The sequence below is a fragment of the Lottia gigantea genome (genome assembly GCF_000327385.1).
Source record: "Lottia gigantea unplaced genomic scaffold LOTGIsca_58, whole genome shotgun sequence".
NCBI lineage: Eukaryota > Metazoa > Mollusca > Gastropoda > Lottiidae > Lottia > Lottia gigantea.
The window spans coordinates 78,954-100,743 of NW_008709979.1; the positions used below are offsets into that span (position 1 = coordinate 78,954).

Genomic DNA, 21,790 nt, shown 5'->3' on the forward strand with positions numbered 1-21,790 from the left:
GCTACTATGTAGTGCATTCTTCTCTGTCTCTGAAATCTGTATCAAATTCAATCCCCAGACAACCAATTGAGCCTATTTATTATTATACCTGTACCACTTCTCAGAGTGTAAATCTGACTTTCAGGGAATTGGTATTACATGTATTCAAATGCTGAAACTGACATTGCTTTCATAAGTTATAAGGTACAGGTAAAGCCAACGTCACATTTTCACTCTAAAACTTGTAATAAGGGAAGTTAACATCTTGTCATATATCCATTAGATAAACCTGTGTTTGTATAAAACAATATAATTTTAATAACAAACATTTTGACAACAATCATCAAAACAATGACACCGCTATACATATCAATTAAATATATATGTTGCACTTTTACCACAAAGAAAGTTATACAAAAATATGAATGTCCTGTTCTTTCTAACATGCCAAAACCAATACTCTATCTCAATCAACACTTCATTTGAAATTTATACAGCATGAACTAAGTAATTAACTCTTGAAAATATCATTCAGAAGACAGAATTCAGCACTTTTATAAATTTACATACATTTTACTGACAAGAGTCAGTTTTGATTAGTTGATTTGTCTCAATTGATTTATATGTGTACAGGATTGAAAGCAAATCGTTGGCAGATCGTGAACTAGAAATGTAACCATCAGAAGAAAAACATGAAATTTGTATAGGTGATGTATTTTTAGTATGCCAAAATTTTTAAGAGCTCTTGATAGATGTCATGTTGCCTGCAATTTGAATGTTGTCTTAACAACCTGACACTAATCAAGTTACATTATCACAGATACATGTATATATATTATATGATTTATATCTAACTAAATACGGAGCTGTATTGGTGGTATACAATCCTTGTCTTCATATCATTTCACCTTCCTGGTCCCACAACTTTCTACCACAGAACAAGTTGAAAATAAACACAGTGAAATTTCATCTCATTTTGTTTATTTCAATTATTTACCTGCAATACAATAAAAAAACCAAAATTACTGGTTAAATGGCATAAAGATCTAGGTTCCAAAATCTCTTACTAGAAATTACAACTGTATTAGGTTTACTACAACTACAGTATAGGGCTCTTCCAAACAACCAAAGTCATACAGTATAAAATATTAAAGGGGAGCTGCAATTTTTGAATTTCAGCTTCAAACAGCTCATTAACATGCAAAGTTCATAGCACACAGAATCTTTGTGGAAATTGGAAAACATGGTAGGTTCGGTCTTTGAAAAGTTTCAGTATATAGATACATGTACATTACATTTTTCTTTTTCTTTTTTCTTCGTTTTTTCTTCTTTTCTTTTTTGCGTTTGTTTTTGGAGCCTTTAAATTTAATGGAAGTTGTTGATTTTTGAGGTTGATTGTTGTTTTTGTTGATGTCATTTTTTTGATCATCTTTCAAATAACCATTAGAGTCAGTATCTGTTAATTCTCTATCTCTAACTCGGACACAGTGACTTGATTTTACATACTCATCATCATAATCTTCATAATAACTATCCTCATGTTTATCATATTTCCAATCTGAATGATCTAAAACACACATTAATATCAACTTTCAGTAATTATTATCAGTTTAAAACAAGAGCTAGCTGTTCATATGAAACCTGATAAGAATATATTATTTGACATAGATTTGTGTATCCTTGTAAAACTGAAAATAACAATTCATGTGAAAATATATAACATTGTCATTTGAAGATTTGCATTTCAGCTGATTGTTCTTTCACTTGCACTATCAAATAGTTTTGATTTGTGCTATCAAATAGCTCAGATTTCCCTTATCAAACAGTTCTGATTTCCCTTATCAAATAGTTCTGATTTCTTTTATCAAATAGATCTGAAATAGTTCTGATTTCTTTTATCAAATAGATCTGAAATAGTTCTGATTTCTTTTATCAAATAGTTCTGATTTCCATTATCAAATTGTTAAGATTTTCCTTATCAAATAGTTGTGATTTTCCTTATCAAATTGTTTTGTTTGTCTATATCAAATAGTTCTTATTTTCTGTACCAAATTGTTCTGATTGTTAGTATCAAATAGTTCTGATTGTTGGTACCATATAGTTCTGATTGTTGGTATCAAATAGTTCTGATTGTTGGCATCAAATAGTTCTGATTGTTGGCATCAAATAGTTCTGATTGTTAGTATCAAATAGTTCTGATTTTCTATATCAAATAGTTCTGATTGTTAGTATCAAATAGTTCTGATTGTTGGTATCAAATAGTTCTGATTGTTGGTACCAAATAGTTCTGATTGTTGGCATCAAATAGTTCTGATTGTTAGTATCAAATAGTTCTGATTGTTAGTATCAAATAGTTCTGATTGTTGGTATCAAATAGTTCTGATTGTTGGTATCAAATAGCTCTGATTGTTGGTATCAAATAGTTCTGATTGTTAGTATCAAATAGTTCTGATTTTCTGTACCAAATAGTTCTGATTGTTAGTATCAAATAGTTCTGATTGTTGGTACCAAATAGTTCTGATTGTTGGTATCAAATAGTTCTGATTTTTGGTATCAAATAGTTCTTATTGTTGGCATCAAATAGTTCTGATTGTTAGTATCAAATAGTTCTGATTTTCTGTACCAAATAGTTCTGATTGTTAGTATCAAATAGTTCTGATTTTCTGTACCAAATAGTTCTGATTGTTAGTATCAAATAGTTCTGATTGTTGGTATCAAATAGTTCTGATTGTTGGTACCAAATAGTTCTGATTGTTGGCATCAAATAGTTCTGATTGTTGGTATCAAATAGTTCTGATTGTTAGTATCAAATAGTTCTGATTTTCTGTATTAAATAGTTCTGATCGTTAGTATCAAATAGTTATGATTATTGGTATCAAATAGTTCTGATTGTTCGTACCAAATAGTTCTGATTGTTGGTATCAAATAGTTCTTATTGTTGGTACCAAATAGTTCTGATCGTTAGTATCAAATAGTTCTGATCGTTAGTATCAAATAGTTCTGATTGTTGGTATCAAATAGTTCTGATTGTTGGTATCAAAGACATGTAGTTCTTTTTATCTACATCAAAAAGTTTAAATTATCCTTAAAGCTATATCAAATAGTTCTGACAAAAGAATCATCTTCAGAAGAAAACTGAGCACAAATGATCTCATTGCACAACTATGAAAAAAACACGATCTATCTTCTGATTATTTACATTTCTAGGTTTTTTTGGTATCTAATGAAATTTAATATTAAAATTAATTAGGTAAAGGTTGTGTCAGATGTGGTTGTCATTCCAATCTTGATAAAATATTAAATGTCAAATTCTGATCCTCATTCATCAATATGACTTCCATTTATTTCAGTCTTTATGACCAGGAATAGTAGAGAACTGCTGTTGACAATATTGTCACTCATATTGATTTTTTTACACTCACCTCCAAAGAAAGATATGGCATGATGTCGATCATAGTAAGCTGAAACACATCTGTTGGTGTCTGCGTTCAATTTATCTAACCAACTAACACCAACAACTGATAATGTTATCATCAAAACACCCATTGATGTCATTACTCTGAAATATATCACATCAACAAAATTAAACATGGCACTATTTGGAACAAATAAAGCTGATAGAAGATTGCTCCTCGCTGACGGTTTGTTGACATCATATCTGACACCACCAATGTAATATCTAACACTAATATAGAGAAAGACGTTCCTTTTATAGATTTGTTTAAAGAGACATAGTCATCTTATAATCTGCTTGACTAAAAGATAAGAGCTCATTCATCGTTTATGAGGCCATTAATGTAATAACTAACATTAATATAAAGAAAGACATTATTTCCAAGATTCCTTTGAAGGGGTATATCATCAAATATTATCAACATAATTCTGTATATCTGATGGAGAGAATAAAATCCCCAGATTTTGACCTGCCATCATTTTGGCCTGTATGTTTATTAAATTGAAGAACCAGACTTTATTCTGAAAACAACTCCCCAAAAAAAAATACATGAAATTGAACACTTTAAGTTGCAAAAACAAATGTTTAGGTAATCCTTATAATATTAATTAGTCTGAGATTAAAAAAATATTACATTTCATAGATCATATTAAGACAGTACACAGAAAACATTAGAGATGCAGATAGACATCTGATTGACAGAAATAGGCTGATGATCTTTGTAACTAGCCTACAGTCACACTGTCATATTTCCTGAGTGTATAATTATCCTAGATAGATATTGGCCTCAATACCAGTAATTGTTCTGTCAATATACAACTGGTCAAGGAATTATATACAATATCGAAGTCAAATCGTTCAAATTGGAAAATATAATCCTAGCAACAAGAAAAAAATCAATTTTAAGATTTTATGAAGTTGGTAATGAAGCCTGATTAATGCGAAATTTAAGTCAATGAATTTTTTTCTTAGATTTAAAGTGTACAAAATCAATCAAAAATTTAAGTACCGGTACTAAAAAGATTTTTAATAAGATCAAAAGACATAAAAAGGTTTTCCCTGGGACCGAAGAGCGATACCTGTATTAGAAAGTTTGTCTTGGGACTAAGAGATATTAGAAAGGTTTTCCCTCAGATCAAGAGATATAATAAGGTTTTTCCTGAGACTAAGAGATATTAGAAGGTTTTTCCTTAGACAAAGAGAAATGAGAAGGTTTTTCCTCAGGCATTAAATAAAAGATTTTCCCTGAAATAAAAAAAGACCTCAGAAGACTTTTCCTGAGACCAAGAGATATTAGAAAGGTTTTTCCTCAGATCAAGAGATATAATAAGGTTTTTCCTGAGACTAAGAGATATTAGAAAGTTTTTCCTGAGACTAAGAATTGAGGCATTTTCTTCAATATCTGGTCATTTGGTACATGCATATGGCATAATATAATAATATACAAAACCTCTTAATAATCATTTTAAAGTTCAGTGAAGTCATGCTTGATATATCTACATTAAGGCTATATAAAATTATAAAATACAACTTTTAATAATAAATGATACATAAACAATGTATTTTGATATAATAAAAGTTGAATGATGACGATAAAAACTTCAGTACAAAAGATATGTACTAATTAAAACCATAAATCTAGAAAAAAATGATTCTCTTTACTTTCTCTATCCATTATTATAAAAGAAATTTATTGTATACAATTAAACTTATTAACCTTTACATCAGTAAGTGAGTTGGTTCAACACAGTGTTGACATCTCAAACATGTACCCAGTACTCCCAAACATCACAATTTATTAACAAAATAAGTTTTCTTAATGAACTACTGAATAAAACTCATTTCATTTGTCAGAGCTACTTAACTACTTATTACAGAACTTTATCAGAAACTCTATTTCTTTTCATTTCCTGCAGAACTTATGTTAAAACACTTATTGCATGAGATATTCTTCTTCTCTAGAACAATGAGATAAAAATGTTATTTCAATGCTTTTTTAAAAACTATTGGAAGAAATAATTCATCATTTCATACTAATAAAAATAATATATCATTAACAACTCATTTTATTTTTAGTACAGGTAGTACCAAAACAACTCATCATTTCATCTCATTATTTTTGGTCAAGTACTACCAAACAACTCATCATTTCATTTCGTTTAATGTTTAGTTGAATACCATCAAAACAACTCATCATTTCATTTCGTTTAATGTTTAGTTGAATACCATCAAAACAACTCATCATTTCATTTCATTTAATGTTTAGTCGAGTACTACCAAAACAACTCATCATTTCATCTCATTATTTTTGGTCAAGTACTACCAAACAACTCATCATTTCATTTCGTTTAATGTTTAGTCGAGTACTACCAAAACAACTCATCATTTCATTTCATTTAATGTTTAGTCGAGTACTACCAAAACAACTCATCATTTCATCTCATTTAATTTTTAGTCAGGTAGTACCAAAACCACTCATCATTTCATTTAATTTCATTTTTAGTCAATTACCACCAAAACATCTCATCATTTCATTTTTAGTCGAGTACTACCAAAACAACTCATCATTTCATTTCATTTAATGTTTAGTCGAGTACTACCAAAACCACTCATCATTTCATCTCATTTAATTTTTAGTCAGGTACCACCAAAACATCATCATCATTTCATTTTTAGTCGAGTACTACCAAAACAACTCATCATTTCATTTCATTTAATGTTTAGTCGAGTACTACCAAAACAACTAATCATTTCATTTCATTTAATTTTAGTCAAGTACAACCAAATCAACTAACTATTTCACTTAATTTCCCACAATCTTTTATAATCCATTGAAACCTTTCAGCTTTTTTGAATTTTTTTTATTGAATAATTAATCATTAATTGCATACCTGTTAATTTTCTAAATCAGATAATTAATCTAGGAAACAGACTTGGCTGCAAGAATGTATGATGAAATAGCATTTAGTTAATGATTTAAGTTTTTTTTAATACTTTATGAATTAGTATATGATTGCACAGTTAATGAATTATTGAGTTCACTAAATCACTAAATGTATGAAATAACATAGACAGCTTCTGACAGAACAGGAAAATGCAGAGAAATGCTTTTAAGCCACTAATTCAAATTCCATTTTCAGAAAAGCAATTCATTAGAGCTGTCAATCAGGCCTAAAATATTTAAAGCTACATAATTATCTCTCTTGACACAATTATAGTCTTCTGCTGTCAGAATCCTTCTTAGCTAGCTATTTCTCTTTGAATTACTTCAAATTAACCTAAGCAATGAAAATTGTATAAGAAGGCCTGAATCTGATTCTTACAAATTCTTAATAGTTTCCATTTATTCAGCCTAATACATATATCAGTGAAGAGTTAATATTTATTTCATATAGAAGATAATAAAATAATGAGAAATCGATGGAAATGTTTTATTAAAAGCTTCTACAAATATTAAAATAAATACTATTAGTTTCTAATCAAATGGAATAGTTTTATTTGAAGTAAGCTTTGTAATAATAAGAATAAAATATTTATTCTCAACTTTCTATAAATATAAATTCTATAGAATTTAAATCCTTTCTTCTCCCCTTACATTTAACCATGAAATTTTCATTATCTAAACACTAATTACACTGAATATTTCATTAGTTTGAACTCTCCATTTCAACACATTTTCATGTGGTCAGAAAGTGAAATGAAATGAATTGGAGTTGTACATGCCATTGTTTACGTATCTTATTGAGCTTGCAAGTAATGCATAAAATAATAGTGCAATTCAAAAGAATGAGCTTGCCCTTGAAAAACGGTTGCAACCCTAAAGTCCTTGAAAATTATTGAAATGATTAGAAATTTAGCACTGGGAATGAGTGCTTTTGGCTCAAATTTACAGCACAACAAGTATATAGTTATAGTCCAATAGTATATCATTACTGCTCCTTATTTTGTCATGCTTTAGATGAGATTTTTGGTAAATGGAATTGTTTTGCTTGTACAGATTTTTATTTTAACACTATTTATCTAGTACTGACATAGAAACAACTAATTGTATTTACTGCAGAGTGTTTCTGATCCATTTATAGAACTTTCTGACTGATTAAGAGAAATAAATGACAAGAGGTTTGAAGTAAACAAGTTATTTTGATCAATGTTATAACCAAATAAGGTAACAGTCATAAACATCAATAGATCTGTTGATATAATCTGTTTACTTGTTAAAATAACCAGTCAATTTCTAATGTGATAAATTGTTGAGGTTTTAAGCCATGATTTAAGGTTGGTTGACAAAGTGTAAAAACCAAATCAGACAAGCATTCATTAACCTAACTTGCATTTGCCACTATAACAACTCTCTTTCAAAATTGGATAGTTAAGGGTTGAAAGTAGACACTGGGGCCCAATGTTGGAAGCATTGGCAATGGCATCTTTCCCTGAGAAGGATGTAAATGAACAGCACCAATGACATGGCCTTACAGACAACAAACTAACTAGAATGACCCTTGTCCATTTCTACAAAAACAGCATTGTATTATTTCAACAGAGAATTTTGTTGGCATTAAAAAACAAAGCAATAAAACAATATTTCATGTCTACTTCAATTCATTTCTTATCACATCAAACAAGCTCTGTAATGCACAACTCCAATGATTGAAAAAAGCTGCCATATTTTGTTGATCTGAATGAAATTAAAAGGTTAATGTAGATATTATCAAGTAAAGCTATATATGGAAATGACAACAAGCTGGTCTAATTATCAAGTGATAATTGAAAAACATTGTTTTAAAAGGTCAAATGGGACTAGAAGTGATAACTTCATTGATTATCAGCCTCTTGTTTTCACTTATTATATATCACATCATTCAGTCTCATTACATAATGGCAGGTTGTATTGTCCATAGTCTACAGTATTATTATCAATACCATAATCATTCTTGTTGTGAAATATAACATTGGAATAATTTTCTTTCAAAATAATATAATGTTCTAGTAAATAGACAGAAATTATGATTTAAAATTTCACACTTAAAGAAAATGAGTACTGTTGTGTCATTGACATTAAAGTGTGGTTGATCTTTATGCGTAAAGATATCTTTAACTGCAAATCCCAGCTTTAGACCTATATATCAAACAAACCATGCTAATCTGATAGACTCCCCAATAGGGATACAAATATCACAAAAATTAGAAGATATGGAATCTATCAGGGAAGGAAGGACCTAAAAAAATGTGTCAGTTACGATATTTTTTATGGATTATGGATATATTTTTATCAAAACATTAAAATACAGAATCTAAACTTTTCAGAATGAATACTTGCCGAAAATGACAAGTCACAGATTAAGTCAAAATACACCCACTTCAGCATACCTTTGATGAAAACAGAAACTATTTTACTTGCTCTTCATTTTTTGTAATTTACCCACAAACAAAATTTTACCAATGATAGCATTTGTGTTGGGTGTTATAGAAGATATTCTCCTATAGAAGCACTGACCAAGGTCACAAGAAGAGAACATACTTCTTTTGCAACAATTATCAATTTGAGTAATAAAGATTTAATTGAAATGGTACCGGTACTGTAATAAATGTTCTTCGCTGCATGAAAAGAGAAATAACAATGTAAATTCTGAAAAGACTGGAATAATATAATGTTTACAAATAATACAAAAACATTCTTTAATAAACACATTATGCAATTGTTCCAGAGAGTTAATGGAATGGGGGTCCATTTGTAATATGAATATTGTAGAGACTAATTTCTCAGGTTAATATTTATAAGGAGCGTTTATTGTGAAATGAAATGTGAAATGACGTCTGGATATGGGTGTATATAGAATTTATGAGTGGAAACTAGGAAAGAAGATGAAATCTAATGAATTCTCCACAGTCTCATTGTGTAAGAGTAGAGGATCTCTATAGAGAATAGAATATTCTTATATCATGTCGTGATAAATGTAATATCACATCAATCTTTATACAATCACGGTATAAAATACAGACATCTCCTATACTCTAGAGACTCTACAAATCTGACTTAATGATCCATTAACTGAATTTAGACATTATATTTGTTCTATAAATTTGAATGTGTGTCAAAATGACCGATATAAATACAGAACAGTATTGTAAATCATGTAATCATTTTCATTTGACATGATTCACTTTCAAAATATTATACAGGACAAATATCCCACTCTATGAATATGAATAGACAAGAGAATATTGCAATGTTCTATAGCAAAGTCGAATAATCACAATTGTTACAAATGTTAAAACTGATTATTTAAATAGCATACTATAAGTACAGATAAAAATTTGGACAAGGGATTTAAAGAAAGCTCTAGAAGTAAATAATATGACTTTGAAAAAGAGGATTACAGGATTACCCATCTTTACTCCAAATAAAATATTCAAATTTTGAGGTCCCAGTCATCAATACAAGAGTGCAGCAGCCTGAAATTGTGTAGAGCTGACAATAGTCACCTCAAAATAATCAATCTTTTATCTGAAACCTCATGGAAAAATATCTATATTTGGCAAAAAATTGTTGCCTTAACAACTGCATCATTTAGTCCATTGTAATATTTACTAAGAATAAAATCATACAAGCTATAGAATCATGAGAAGTCACGAAAAAGCCATCATTCAAATGACATATCAGTTTTCAGCTGCGAGGCGGACATTTTGAAAGTAATATGTTACATAATTCACTATGTGTCTCTAACAGTCTATATTTAACTAGTTAAGAGAAAAACAGAAACCTTACAAAATGGACAGGGACAATAAATCACAAAATATTTATAGCTGGTGTTTAGAGAACTTAATTTAGAATGAATTTTGAAATAACCTCAGTCCTTACATGGCAATTGCAGGTTGTGTTAATGTCATTTGCTTACTTTTGTCAAAAGAAACTTTGGAGGCTACACACTGACGGAAATCTATACAAAATCACAATGATGGATAACCCCTCCTAATATCATCTTCCCAATGGTCAAGGTATTACATCTTCATCTTATACCTTGACTGAAATGGCCAACTTTCGTGTTTCACAGTCATTGGTTTGAATCAAATTAAAATTTCATGTGTAATCATTTTTTCACAGTCTTTCTGTCGAGGGTTTAGATTGGATGTATTAGCTAGCATACAATCCAATCAAATAGCTGCCTTGAAACAAGAAAGTGGGTCATTGCAGTCAAGGTATAAGATGAAGATGTTATACCTTGATATTTGTAGGACGTGCTGATATAGACAACCAGATTCGTACTAATAATCTCATTTCTTTAAAAACATGTAAACTTCTTCTACCTCTGCCAAATAAAATATCTATTATAGTTAAGTTAATATAAATTGTTTATACCAGAACTGTCAGTTAAAAGCCAATTTGGAACTTATGATTGACACAATCCAGACCAAAGATTAAAGATGTTATTTTTCTGGACCAAATGTGTACACTTCAATCTTCATTGGCTTTTATCTTTTCATCTTAAAATAAAATCTTGTGTTGAAAGACAAGTCTCTTGAACTAAAATGTGTCAAAACTGATCTTAGACTAGACAGCCTGCAAATCTGATTGCAAAGATGTAGATGTAAAAGGGCAAGACAAGCTGACAAGAATTGGAAGCAAAAGACCAAGATCATAAATTATGGTTTGCTAACCATTTTTGTAAAACATGCCCTTCCTTCTAGACAGTCATCTAAAAAGTTGCTTTCATGCTGATACAGCTCAATTATCACTTTTTAGAATGAATATCTAATGTCTGGTTCTGCTGCAATTAAAGCAGAAGCCTTGATTTAAGACTAGAATATTCATTCTGAAAGACAGTGAGACAGTAGCTATTGGAAGTCACATAAAAGCTCTTTCCACTTGTAGGAAATTGTAGACAGTAGTTTCACTAGTTGTATTATTCCATTTTTTTTGATGTGCAGGAAATCATCGCCATCTTAAAGTAGTGACAAGTATTCAAGAGTGGAAAAGAAAGAAAATAGTCTAGTCATATTGTTTACAGTACACTTTGATTATTATAATACAATTGGAATTTTTTTTATTGTACATCTCAAATTTTTCTTCAGACTCAAAGTTTGAGTTAAATGCTAGATATTGCTTTCAGGCCCAAAAATTGAATTACCAAAGGGAAAAAAAAAGGTATCCTATATTGTGCAATTTGTTGTCACAGCCAAGCTAATTTTGGCTAATGAAGACGGGAAATACCATGCCATGTTTAATGATGCAAGGACAGCTGAATTAGCATACTCTATTTCCAACTGTTAATGAATCTAACAAAACGAATTTAACAAGACATTCTCTTTAATACCATATGAAACTATATCTTGATCATTTGAATCTTTCAAAACATTTGGTGAAGCTATTATCATAACATAAACATTTTAAAATCAAAGGTTTGGAGAAAAACTAATATTTACTTCTGGTTATATGTTTAAAGTTTGTTATGCATCAATTAGAGAATATAAATATTTGTGTTACCAAGGCTTATAATATCTATCTTACTTCAACAAAATAACATTGATTAATATCTGTTTCGATATATCATAAGGTGTAATCCTAGTTTTAAATTATGTTTCATGACAATCAATTTTTTAATTAGAGTTAGTTGAATCCTTAAATGGGCTCATCGCATCCAGAAAACCACAATGAAATAGAAATCAAACCTTAAACCCAATTCAAATGGAAAAACAGATTGCATATCAGACATTGTCAAAAGATAGAAATAAATTGCTGATAAAACTTTTTTTCATGTCATGAGATAGGAATAGATTGTGCATAAAACCTCAACATCATGAGATAGAAAAAGATTGCACTTAAAATTAAATCTGGAGATAGGAATAGATGGCACATGAAACTTTAAGATAGGGGCTAATAACAGATTGTACACAAAATGCCAAGTCAGGAGATAGGAATAGATGGCAAAAACTATGTAAAGAGAAAGGAACAGATTGAACATAAACTTACAGTAGATAAGATAAGAACAGAATGCACATAAAACTTTTAGTAAGGAGACAGGAATAAATGGCACATAAAATTAAGTACAGAGATTGGAGTAGATTAAATTGAACATAAAACTTGAAATCAGGAGACAAGAACAGATTATACATAAAACTTTTTTCTAAACTTTTTCTGTGTATATGTGACACCAATCTATAAGCAACATTCCAATTTTCAGTCAGACTTTAGTGCTTCTTGTAATTCCACTAAAACTAAGCATTTAGGACATCACTATCACAAAGACCCTTATTTATTGTTAGGTTTTGCAATTGAGAAGACATTAAACTCTTAGTTTAAGTGGTATTGGACTATAACAACCATCCAATGGAAAATTGAAATATGCAAATAGAAGCTATAAATGGTGCTAACAGACATTAAATGTTTATAAAACCTCTTTACAATCCCAATGGTAAGATATCAATCAAGACCAAGTTTTCTAAATAAAGTAAATAAAGACTTTTATTTATGTTACAAATCATAGATTCAAATCAAATCAAAATACTCTTTGCTAAGAAATATGTGTGCATTGACTTGTGATCTAACCATCAACTAATGAATCAAAAAAATGTCATTAAAAATGACTGCAGGGTAAAATGGGTTTTTCTTCTCTTTGTGTAACAAATAACAGTACAAATCTAAATTACAGTACCAACTTCAAGCTTTCCATCGAGAAGATTCTCTTTTGAATAAATTCATATTAGGCCCTATCTTGTTGAAATTTGCCATAAAGTTGTCGTATTCGTTTGCAACTGATTGGGCTTATGAGAGAAAACACTATGCAGTGTGAAAAGAAGTAAATTTTGCCAGGACAGCAGCAAATGATTACTCTTGATCTTCGATTTCCAACAGTCGAAAGATCTTGCACAGCCTTATGTCAGATCTTCTGACCTGCATCACTGATAGGATGAAACCAGGTTGAAAAATTTGTAGTTTATTATCTAGCCCTTTGCCTAGATTGAGATCTGAACCAACAAGTTTGTGAGCCAGCATCTTACTCACGGTGTCACAACAGCTTCCCAGACATTTTGGAGTTTCAGTCAGACATGATGAACAATTCAGAAGATTGACAACCCCTTGATTGAACTAATAGTTAAAGATTTTTTAAATCCAAAAAAATTTTTAAAAATGTAGAGAAATTTGATTTACAATATGAAAAATTGAAATTGAATTTAAAAAATACTCACCCAAATTATCATGAAATATAAAATATATTGTCCATATTCTTACACTGATTTATATTTCAAAATCTGATACTGTTTTACACCATTTAGATGTTACTGTAAAAAACATAACACGCTTGATAAATTGTTCATCAATATTTGATAAGAATAAATATCACTATCTGAGAAATGTGTCGACCTGAACGTGTTTCACTGGTAAAATCTGTGTTATGATTTGATATAAGGTTCCATCCACGGGGAAATCAGCATTCAACTCCTATTATAACATCAGACACATTAACTGATATTAAATACAATGTATTTAAGGACATGGCCATTGCGGATGATATATATATAAACAATCTATAATACCTACATCGTCTGTTACTACACTACAGTCAAATACTAAAATCAGTGAAAGGAGAGCTGGTGGTATTTTGTCTCTTAACCATTCTATCAATATCGGGTTATATTGGGCAACATGGATATTGATTCTTACAACATACAATGAACTGGAGAGCAATCTATCTAACTAAACGGTGGAGGACAAGTTATGGATTATTTCTCACAGATCAATAAATAAATGAATGAAGCCACTAGGAATTAAAAACGTAATCAGTATTTTTTCATTTATGCTGTTTATAATCCTTTTCTATGTCATTTGTGTTTGTTCTATTTCAGTTATTACATTTCCTATGGTATTATTTCTATATGTTATGAAAGGATTACTTTAATGGGTGCAGTCTGAATTTGTAGTTAAGTTGAAAAACTTAGGTGCTTGATTAATAAAAACTATAGACCAAAATCTGTCCTTATCTTTAGAATGCCAAAGCTATTTAAAAGTTTAAGTAAACTTCTCTGTTTTCAAAACAGTGTTTTGCCTGGGAAAGGTTATATACTGATTTAAGAAAAAGATATGCTAAATTTGAAAGAAGTGGGTCCTACTTATTCCAAATATCAAGCTGTTAATGCCTGACACTAAAAAAAAGTTTACTTAACAAAGAGAACCCTCGTTTAAAAACTTAGAGGGAATTTTTTAGCTCATCATCAAAATTTGATCCTTTAAATCTATGTGTGTCCAGAATTATATGTGTTGAAAGTTAAAATAATGACCGGTCGTTTCTTAAGACTCCATTAAATTTGGAAAATACATATAAAGAAATAGAAAGTGAAATATCAAGTTTGAGGTATATTTGAAAGGATTATGAGATTTTCTTGCAGTTTAAGATTTAGACTATTTGCATATAGTCTGGGCCAAAATCAACCACCGAAAATGGCAAATCATGGCCTTAAGCCTATTAAACAAATTCAGATTGATCAAGTATATACATAGAAGTAGCTTATTCAAAGAAAAAAACAACTACACAGTTCACAGTTAAGGATCCTTTCTACCAGCTGGTCCTTGATCAAACCTCTTGTCATTGATCTTTCCTGGATTATCCATACACATTTTCAACTGGGTTGACTGAAATTATGAGTGAAGATGACTTATTCAAAGTCATCGGACTTTTACACTCAGACAGAGGTCAGAACCCATTTGCTAGACCTAACAATGCAAATGACGTCATTAACAACCTAACCTTTGACCGACTGTGCTATAAAACCTCACATAGCATAATATAGAAATCTTTTCAAGAATAATTTATTTTTCAATAATGAAGCTATTATGAAGTATGAAATGCATATAGCAGTAAAGAGAATCATTCAAAAAATTTAAATTATCAGACCAGCCATTTTTGTAAATTGTCTTATGTCACCAAGTTCTTCAGATCCAAAACAAGTACATAAGAGTTATGAAAAAAACAATGATAAATAATTACCTGATGGCATTTTCCTGGCACCAAAGAAGTATTGACTTTCTGAACTAATAATGGAAACTGAAGTTAATAGAGGCTAAATAACAAAAAGAATAAAAATTGTCAGAAATTATTGAAATTAGATGTGTTGGTGGATAAACCATACATATATAAAGTCAAAACTATTCCAGTAATTATTTGATTAACTTCATCCATAGGTGACCAACAACAAATACCCCACACCAACCTGTTTCTATTTCACACAGCAATCTGATCAATGGCAGAAACTGGAAGGATTTCAGTACACAATGTTCCAAGAGTTCCATTGATCTTATACTATCAACGTGAAAATACCCAATGACTAGAAAACTACCTGTTACACGACATAATTATTGACAATTATCCTTAATTGAACTGTTCTCTCATCTTTTATACCAAAAAAAATACCAAAGAGCATAAACTGAACTTACATTTACATTTAATTCCTGATGCCAATATGAATAATCAGTTCTTCAGCACATAATCTTACTTGTCATCATTAGATTTAGTAATTCATATCAAATTTGTTATCCTTTAATTGATGACTCGTCATGGTAAACTGATGTAGCAGGTGATAACTTACATAGGAAGTCAGCCATTGGTGGGAGATGTTTCAGCATTATTCATATGTTAATGACAAGTTTGCTACTTATGAGAGAGCAGGTGTAATGGAAAAGATAAGCAATTACCAGCTGCAACTCAGAACTTTGACGTCTGATTATTTACAATGACAGTATTTCATTAGGAAATGACATCACTGTGGAAAGCAATTCCAAGATACAGTTGGGAAAAGGCATTGCTACTTTTGCTGGAGCAAGAGATACGAAAAGCAATTCCTACATGCAATTTGAATCTGAGGTTTGATTATCTACAATAGAAATAAAGAGCTTGCTACTTGTGTGAGAGTGCGGTGCAGGGGAGAAATGCAAACAAATAGTATAGATATTGTTGATGCTGGTCGGTGCTGATGTATGATCAAGGTCATATGAGTCTGATTTTGAATCTACTCAATGAAGCAGCCATAAACAAATTGTGCTAGGTGATAAAATTTGGGACATAAAGCCATTAATTGTAAAAAGAGTGTTCGACCCTGATATAAATTTTTGTGATAAACTGTTAATATCTCAGGTATGAATCTGTATGATCTGGTGTGCACAATGGTGATGCAATAACATATGATGATAAAACAGATGGTCCAATGATAATGTAATAATATTATGACAATGAAATAAATATGTAACAGCAACATTTATACAACAAAGAAATATACATATTTGTTTTACTTACTGAAAGAAAGCTGACATTTTGTTCCCTTACAATTAATCAAAGTAAACTGGATGGTAATATCATCTGAATTAACTACAATTACGACCTGGTAGTAACGCTATACTAAACTTGAATTGTAGTGGTGGTGGATGTCATATTTTGATCCTGGAATGTGATATTGACAGTCAAAATTGAGATCTCTTCGCCATAGTGAAAAGTGTATTGCTCAATTTATGCAAAGTAATGCAAATAATATTATTTATGAATACAGAAAAGTGTTTCAATTCCCTAGTGATATTAAAAGTCATTATTTGTTTGGCTATTTATTTCCCTGAAGCTGACAATTTTCACATTTATTTCTAATGCAAAGTCAAGTCATGCTTCTTTTCTTGTGTCATGAGATTCCATTAGAATAAAATTTTACATCAACATCAAAGAGAACTTTTCAAGATTTCAGATAGCCATCCACTATAGATCTTATGTTAATAATCATTGACAATGGAATCAAAGGAACAAAAAAAATAAGCTGATAACTTCAGTACAATTTATCAATCTTAGCAGCCCAGCTAAAGTGATATGGTTATCAATTCTAAAATTGACTTCTCCTTTTAATTTAATTAGACCAGATAACTTGAAATAATCACTTTTAGAACAGTGAAACTGACAGCTGAATTTTTAGGGTTAGGGTGGTTTTAACCAGCCAGTTTTGACCGGTTAAAACCGTCCCATCTAAAACCCATTGAATGGACAAAAGTGGTCAAAAGTAACTTATGCAACACTTTGTTGAAATTTTACACTTTTTTTTTTTTTAATCCAAGGCATTTAATCACACACAATAATTTCCAAGTTATAATTGTTATATTATACAATGAAATTACATATCTGTAGTATGTACATAGTATAATGAAAATAACATCAATCTGCAGACTTGAATAATAATAATAATCCATAGTAAAATTACATACAGATACTAAGATAACTCGTCAGGCAAGGTAACAAACACCCACTGGCAGCTTTGATTTTGAATAAAAATATTTAGCAGTACAGTAACAATCACCAGTATGAAATATTCAACCTTCAGTCATACACTTCTTTTGAACTTTTTGGGTGATACTGAATAATATTACCAAATTGTTTAAAATTTGGCAAGAATTGAGCCTTTTAACCAGCTGCATATTAAATGGTCATAAATATTTTCTGATTTTCAATAAGGTTAATCATTGTGTGATTGTGTGAGTACTCACACCAAGTTACTTCAAAATCTATCAAGAATTGTGACTTCTGAAGCGTTTACAAGCTAAAATTGAACTCGTTTTCAATAGCAAGGGTAATAATTCATACTAAATATTTTTTATTTTTCTGATTTTCAATAGGGTTCATCCTGGAGTGATATGTAACACTTAAACCAAGTTATGGCAAAATCCAAAATCAAGAGTGATGCCTTCTTAAGTATTTACACCAGTAAATAAGGACAGTTTTCAAATTCGAATTGACAGCTAACTCATGTGTTATGTAAGAGTCCCACTGTTCATTTTCGTCACTGTCAGACTCAGAAGAGCTTCATGATACAATGAGTGTCATTTATAGATTCAATGACCATGATAAAAACAAAACATATGAGAGTATATTACTGTGATAACAATTGAACTTTTGACCAGTTTTTTCCACTTTGGGTGGTTTTAACTAGTTTTGTCCAACCCTGATTTTTAGACTGATCTCTATTAGCTAGTAAGTAGTAAGCTAAAAAAAGAAATAAGATGACTAAGTTCTTTTTGAAGAACCATAAAGAACAACTCATACAACAAGAAATTAATAACTTTAATTGTCAATGAGATCACAAGAGAAGATGATGAAAGGTATAAAAATGTTCGTAGTGTGTGTTCTGTTGTCTATAAGAAATGCAATTTAATGTAAAAACAAAACTCTAGAATATTTCTAAATTCAGAAAGTTTCATATTTTATTTCATATTCCTCAGAATTTTTTTTTTATGAACTTAATAAATATAATAAAAAATATCCCTGATACCAAAGTCTACTGTCATTTTAAAAATAACAGACTGGTGAGATACAAAAATAACTTGACAGGCAAGGTAACATACGCCCACTGGTAGCATTGGTTAAAAAAGAACGAACATTAAGATGATCAACCTTGAGTTATTTAATTGTGCCTTCAGTGTTTTTAAGAACAAGGGCAATAACCCATAAAAATATTTTTGGAATTTTTGTTCAATAGGGTTAATCCTAAGTTTTGTTAAAGTCTGTCAAGAATTGCGCCAGCTTTAACGTTTACTAAAAATATTGCAGACCGAGGGACAGACAGACATGGTTGACGTCGATATATAATTAAGTAATAAATAATCTCATAATTAGCACCATTTACATATTTGTATAAAACAATTAGTACATACATTTTAATTAATAATTTATTAATACAGTGAGCGAACTACTCGACATTTTGAAAAGCAGAAATTAGTTTGCTAATTCGACAAACAGTAACCAACAATTTTGTAGCATTGAACACAATCTACAAATCTTCAAGTTACCCCACAGCACACTATGTTGCTTCTGTTTAAAAAATGATAGTATATTGATGTTTGGCTTGTGTGGAAGCTCAACTGGGCTTTACAATGTTTACAATGGGGGTTCAAACAAAAATTCAGTAAAATAACAAATCTCAATTTGAGCTAAAAAAAGTTTGAAGTATTTTTCTTGTATGCTACATAGATCTTCAAATTCATTTTGATTGAAGAGCAAAATGCAAAAAGCAAATCAACAATGAGCTAAAACATCTGAAGCTTTTGATTAAATTGTATGCTTTCAGTAAAGGTGTTAATCTGGCTATTTGGATGTTCCTAATATGGATGCACTAATCATGACTACATACTGATTCTACTAAACCAATAAACAATTCTAACATCTATGAATAATAAAGAAAAACTTAAAATGGACACAATTATCAAGGCAAAGTGCAAACTTAACAAAGTGGGGATAGGCACACAATTTAAAGATGGGTCGCCATATTTTTCTTAGATTAACTGGTATTGCTAAAGAAAATTCCTGTACTCTACTTTCTATACGTAACTGCCTTCCAATATATATGAAAGAATTAAAATTCCGAAACCCATCTTTAAGAAAAATAATTTCTATGCATCCTTTTCACTCTCCCTTTTTAATGTTAGTTTTTTTCACTTCTTCAACATGTCTAGTATAAAGTTCTTCTTCTTCTTTTCTTTGATTATTTCCCATCAAATTCCAAATTACAGCGAAAATCCATCTAAAAAATCGAACACACGATGATAAAATCAAAAATACTAAAACAAATAGAACCAAAACTAGAACTATTGAAGAGAAAAAAGTTAATTCATATGTTTGTGGCACCATTTTGATTCTTCAAGGAGTTGTTTCCCTTTGAGCATTAGTTAACTGCACCTTTATCTTCTTTTAATAAGAAGTATATTCTAACAACACCTTTTGAGGTAATGATATCTTCCGATATTCTAATTAACATCCAAGATGCTACTCCATAAGCTAATGTGGGTAAACCTGAAAAAAAAAACCCAAAATAATACATATTGATAACTAGATTTTTCATCTGGTAATTTATGGATACCCTTAATTTTATAATCTATAACAGTATGCTTATGGTGCAATCAAAATTAACTGGACTGTAACTTTCATTTCATTTAATTAACAGAAAAGTTCAAATAGACTATATAGTAGGGATACCTGGTATGTATTATTTTCCTAAAGAACTTAAACCTTGTTGCACTTACCTAAATTCATAAACTTTAACCAAGTAAAAAATGTATCATCAAATACTAAATCTTGGTGTGGACGTTTGGTGCAGTGATATTTAACGAATGGAAAACAACCAGTACGTAGAATGTGATAATTGACACCGTCTACTGTCCAATTAAAATGTGACAATCCAAAATGATCATTAACAACCGTCTGTCTATAAATACAAAATGATGTCCAATGTGGCAGTTGACGTTGCCTAAGATGACATGATAGTACTTCTGATGCCAATGGTTTTCTACGCCCAAATCTAGGAATTATCTTTCTTATCACTCTTGATATTGTACAAATCATTCAAGGAAGTAGTCTTCTATTTTGGTGATCTACAAAAAAAAATTAATTTAGAATTTCAGTGTTTTCATTCATTGTTGAGTTATCCCATCATTAGTCTTTAAAACTGGACTAAATAGTCTTTATAAATTGGTTAACAATTTCATCTTAAAAATTTGTGAAATGAAAGAAGAATTTAAATTCTGAGCTCACTGTTAGTGTTACATCGTTGCTCTATTTATATCTTGATAATGTTCAGGACTATTTTCCCTGCTGATGTAGAGAATAGCAAAGTACAGATGATAGAAATAAACACTTCGGAATCTTAGCTGACACAAACTTTAAAGACTATTCAAGCCTATCGGCTATTGAATAAGATTATTCTGAAAGCAGCAATGTTATGTTTGACTAGTAATATTCAACAATTCTTTGGTAATTAGAATTTATATAAAATATTTACATTATTATTAACTTTTTGCCGCCATTCTCAAGGGCAAGTAACTCATCAATATGTAAAATGGTTCTTGATTTTCAAGACCGAAATTTAAGATTTTAGCAGTTGGAGTTTTATACTTTGCGCGGGTTTCAAGGCATGCTTGGCAACTGTCTGGAGAGAATGTTCATCATCCTAATCAAACATTTGCATATAGATAAAATTCATGGGTATTTAAGGAAAATTTATCGGCCGAGGATATTCGCCACCCGGGTAATTGATAATCGCTGTCCCATTGGATGGCTATTTATAGTCAACCGGTAATAAGTCAATTTGGCCACCACTTTTTTGAATCACTTCTATGAAATTTAGTCTCGATATTTATGTCCCCTACAAACCTCGCGTGGCTCTGCCATTTTTTTTTTTGAGGCCCGGAAGCGTTTTTTCTTGACATTTTCCGGCGGATTTAAGGATTTTTTATATAGTGTGTGGGAGATCCCACCCTTTGAAGATTTTTAGAATCGGATTCCCAAAAACGCGAATTCCCGACATTCCCTATTAGTTTAAGAAAGCTGGAGCAAAAGCTGAGGGTGG

The 21,790-nt window shown here is 30.4% G+C and overlaps 2 protein-coding genes across 2 annotated transcripts; both read right to left on the reverse strand.

Moving 5' to 3' along the window:
- Window positions 1–1,172: 1,172 nt before the first annotated feature.
- LOTGIDRAFT_166373 (hypothetical protein) lies at window positions 1,173–16,733 on the reverse strand (the record flags this gene model as incomplete). Its single annotated transcript, XM_009063445.1, has 3 exons — window positions 1,173–1,546; window positions 3,402–3,538; window positions 16,717–16,733. The coding sequence occupies 3 exons, from the start codon at window positions 16,731–16,733 to the stop codon at window positions 1,173–1,175; spliced, it is 528 nt and encodes a 175-aa protein (XP_009061693.1).
- Window positions 16,734–19,750: 3,017 nt separating this feature from the next.
- LOTGIDRAFT_194248 (hypothetical protein) lies at window positions 19,751–21,245 on the reverse strand. Its single transcript, XM_009063446.1, has 3 exons — window positions 20,977–21,245; window positions 20,469–20,816; window positions 19,751–20,238 (listed from the first exon to the last, which is right to left on the reverse strand). Exons 2-3 carry the CDS (start codon window positions 20,785–20,787, stop codon window positions 20,111–20,113), a joined length of 447 nt encoding a protein of 148 aa, XP_009061694.1. The 5' UTR covers window positions 20,788–20,816; window positions 20,977–21,245; the 3' UTR covers window positions 19,751–20,110.
- Window positions 21,246–21,790: the final 545 nt, after the last annotated feature.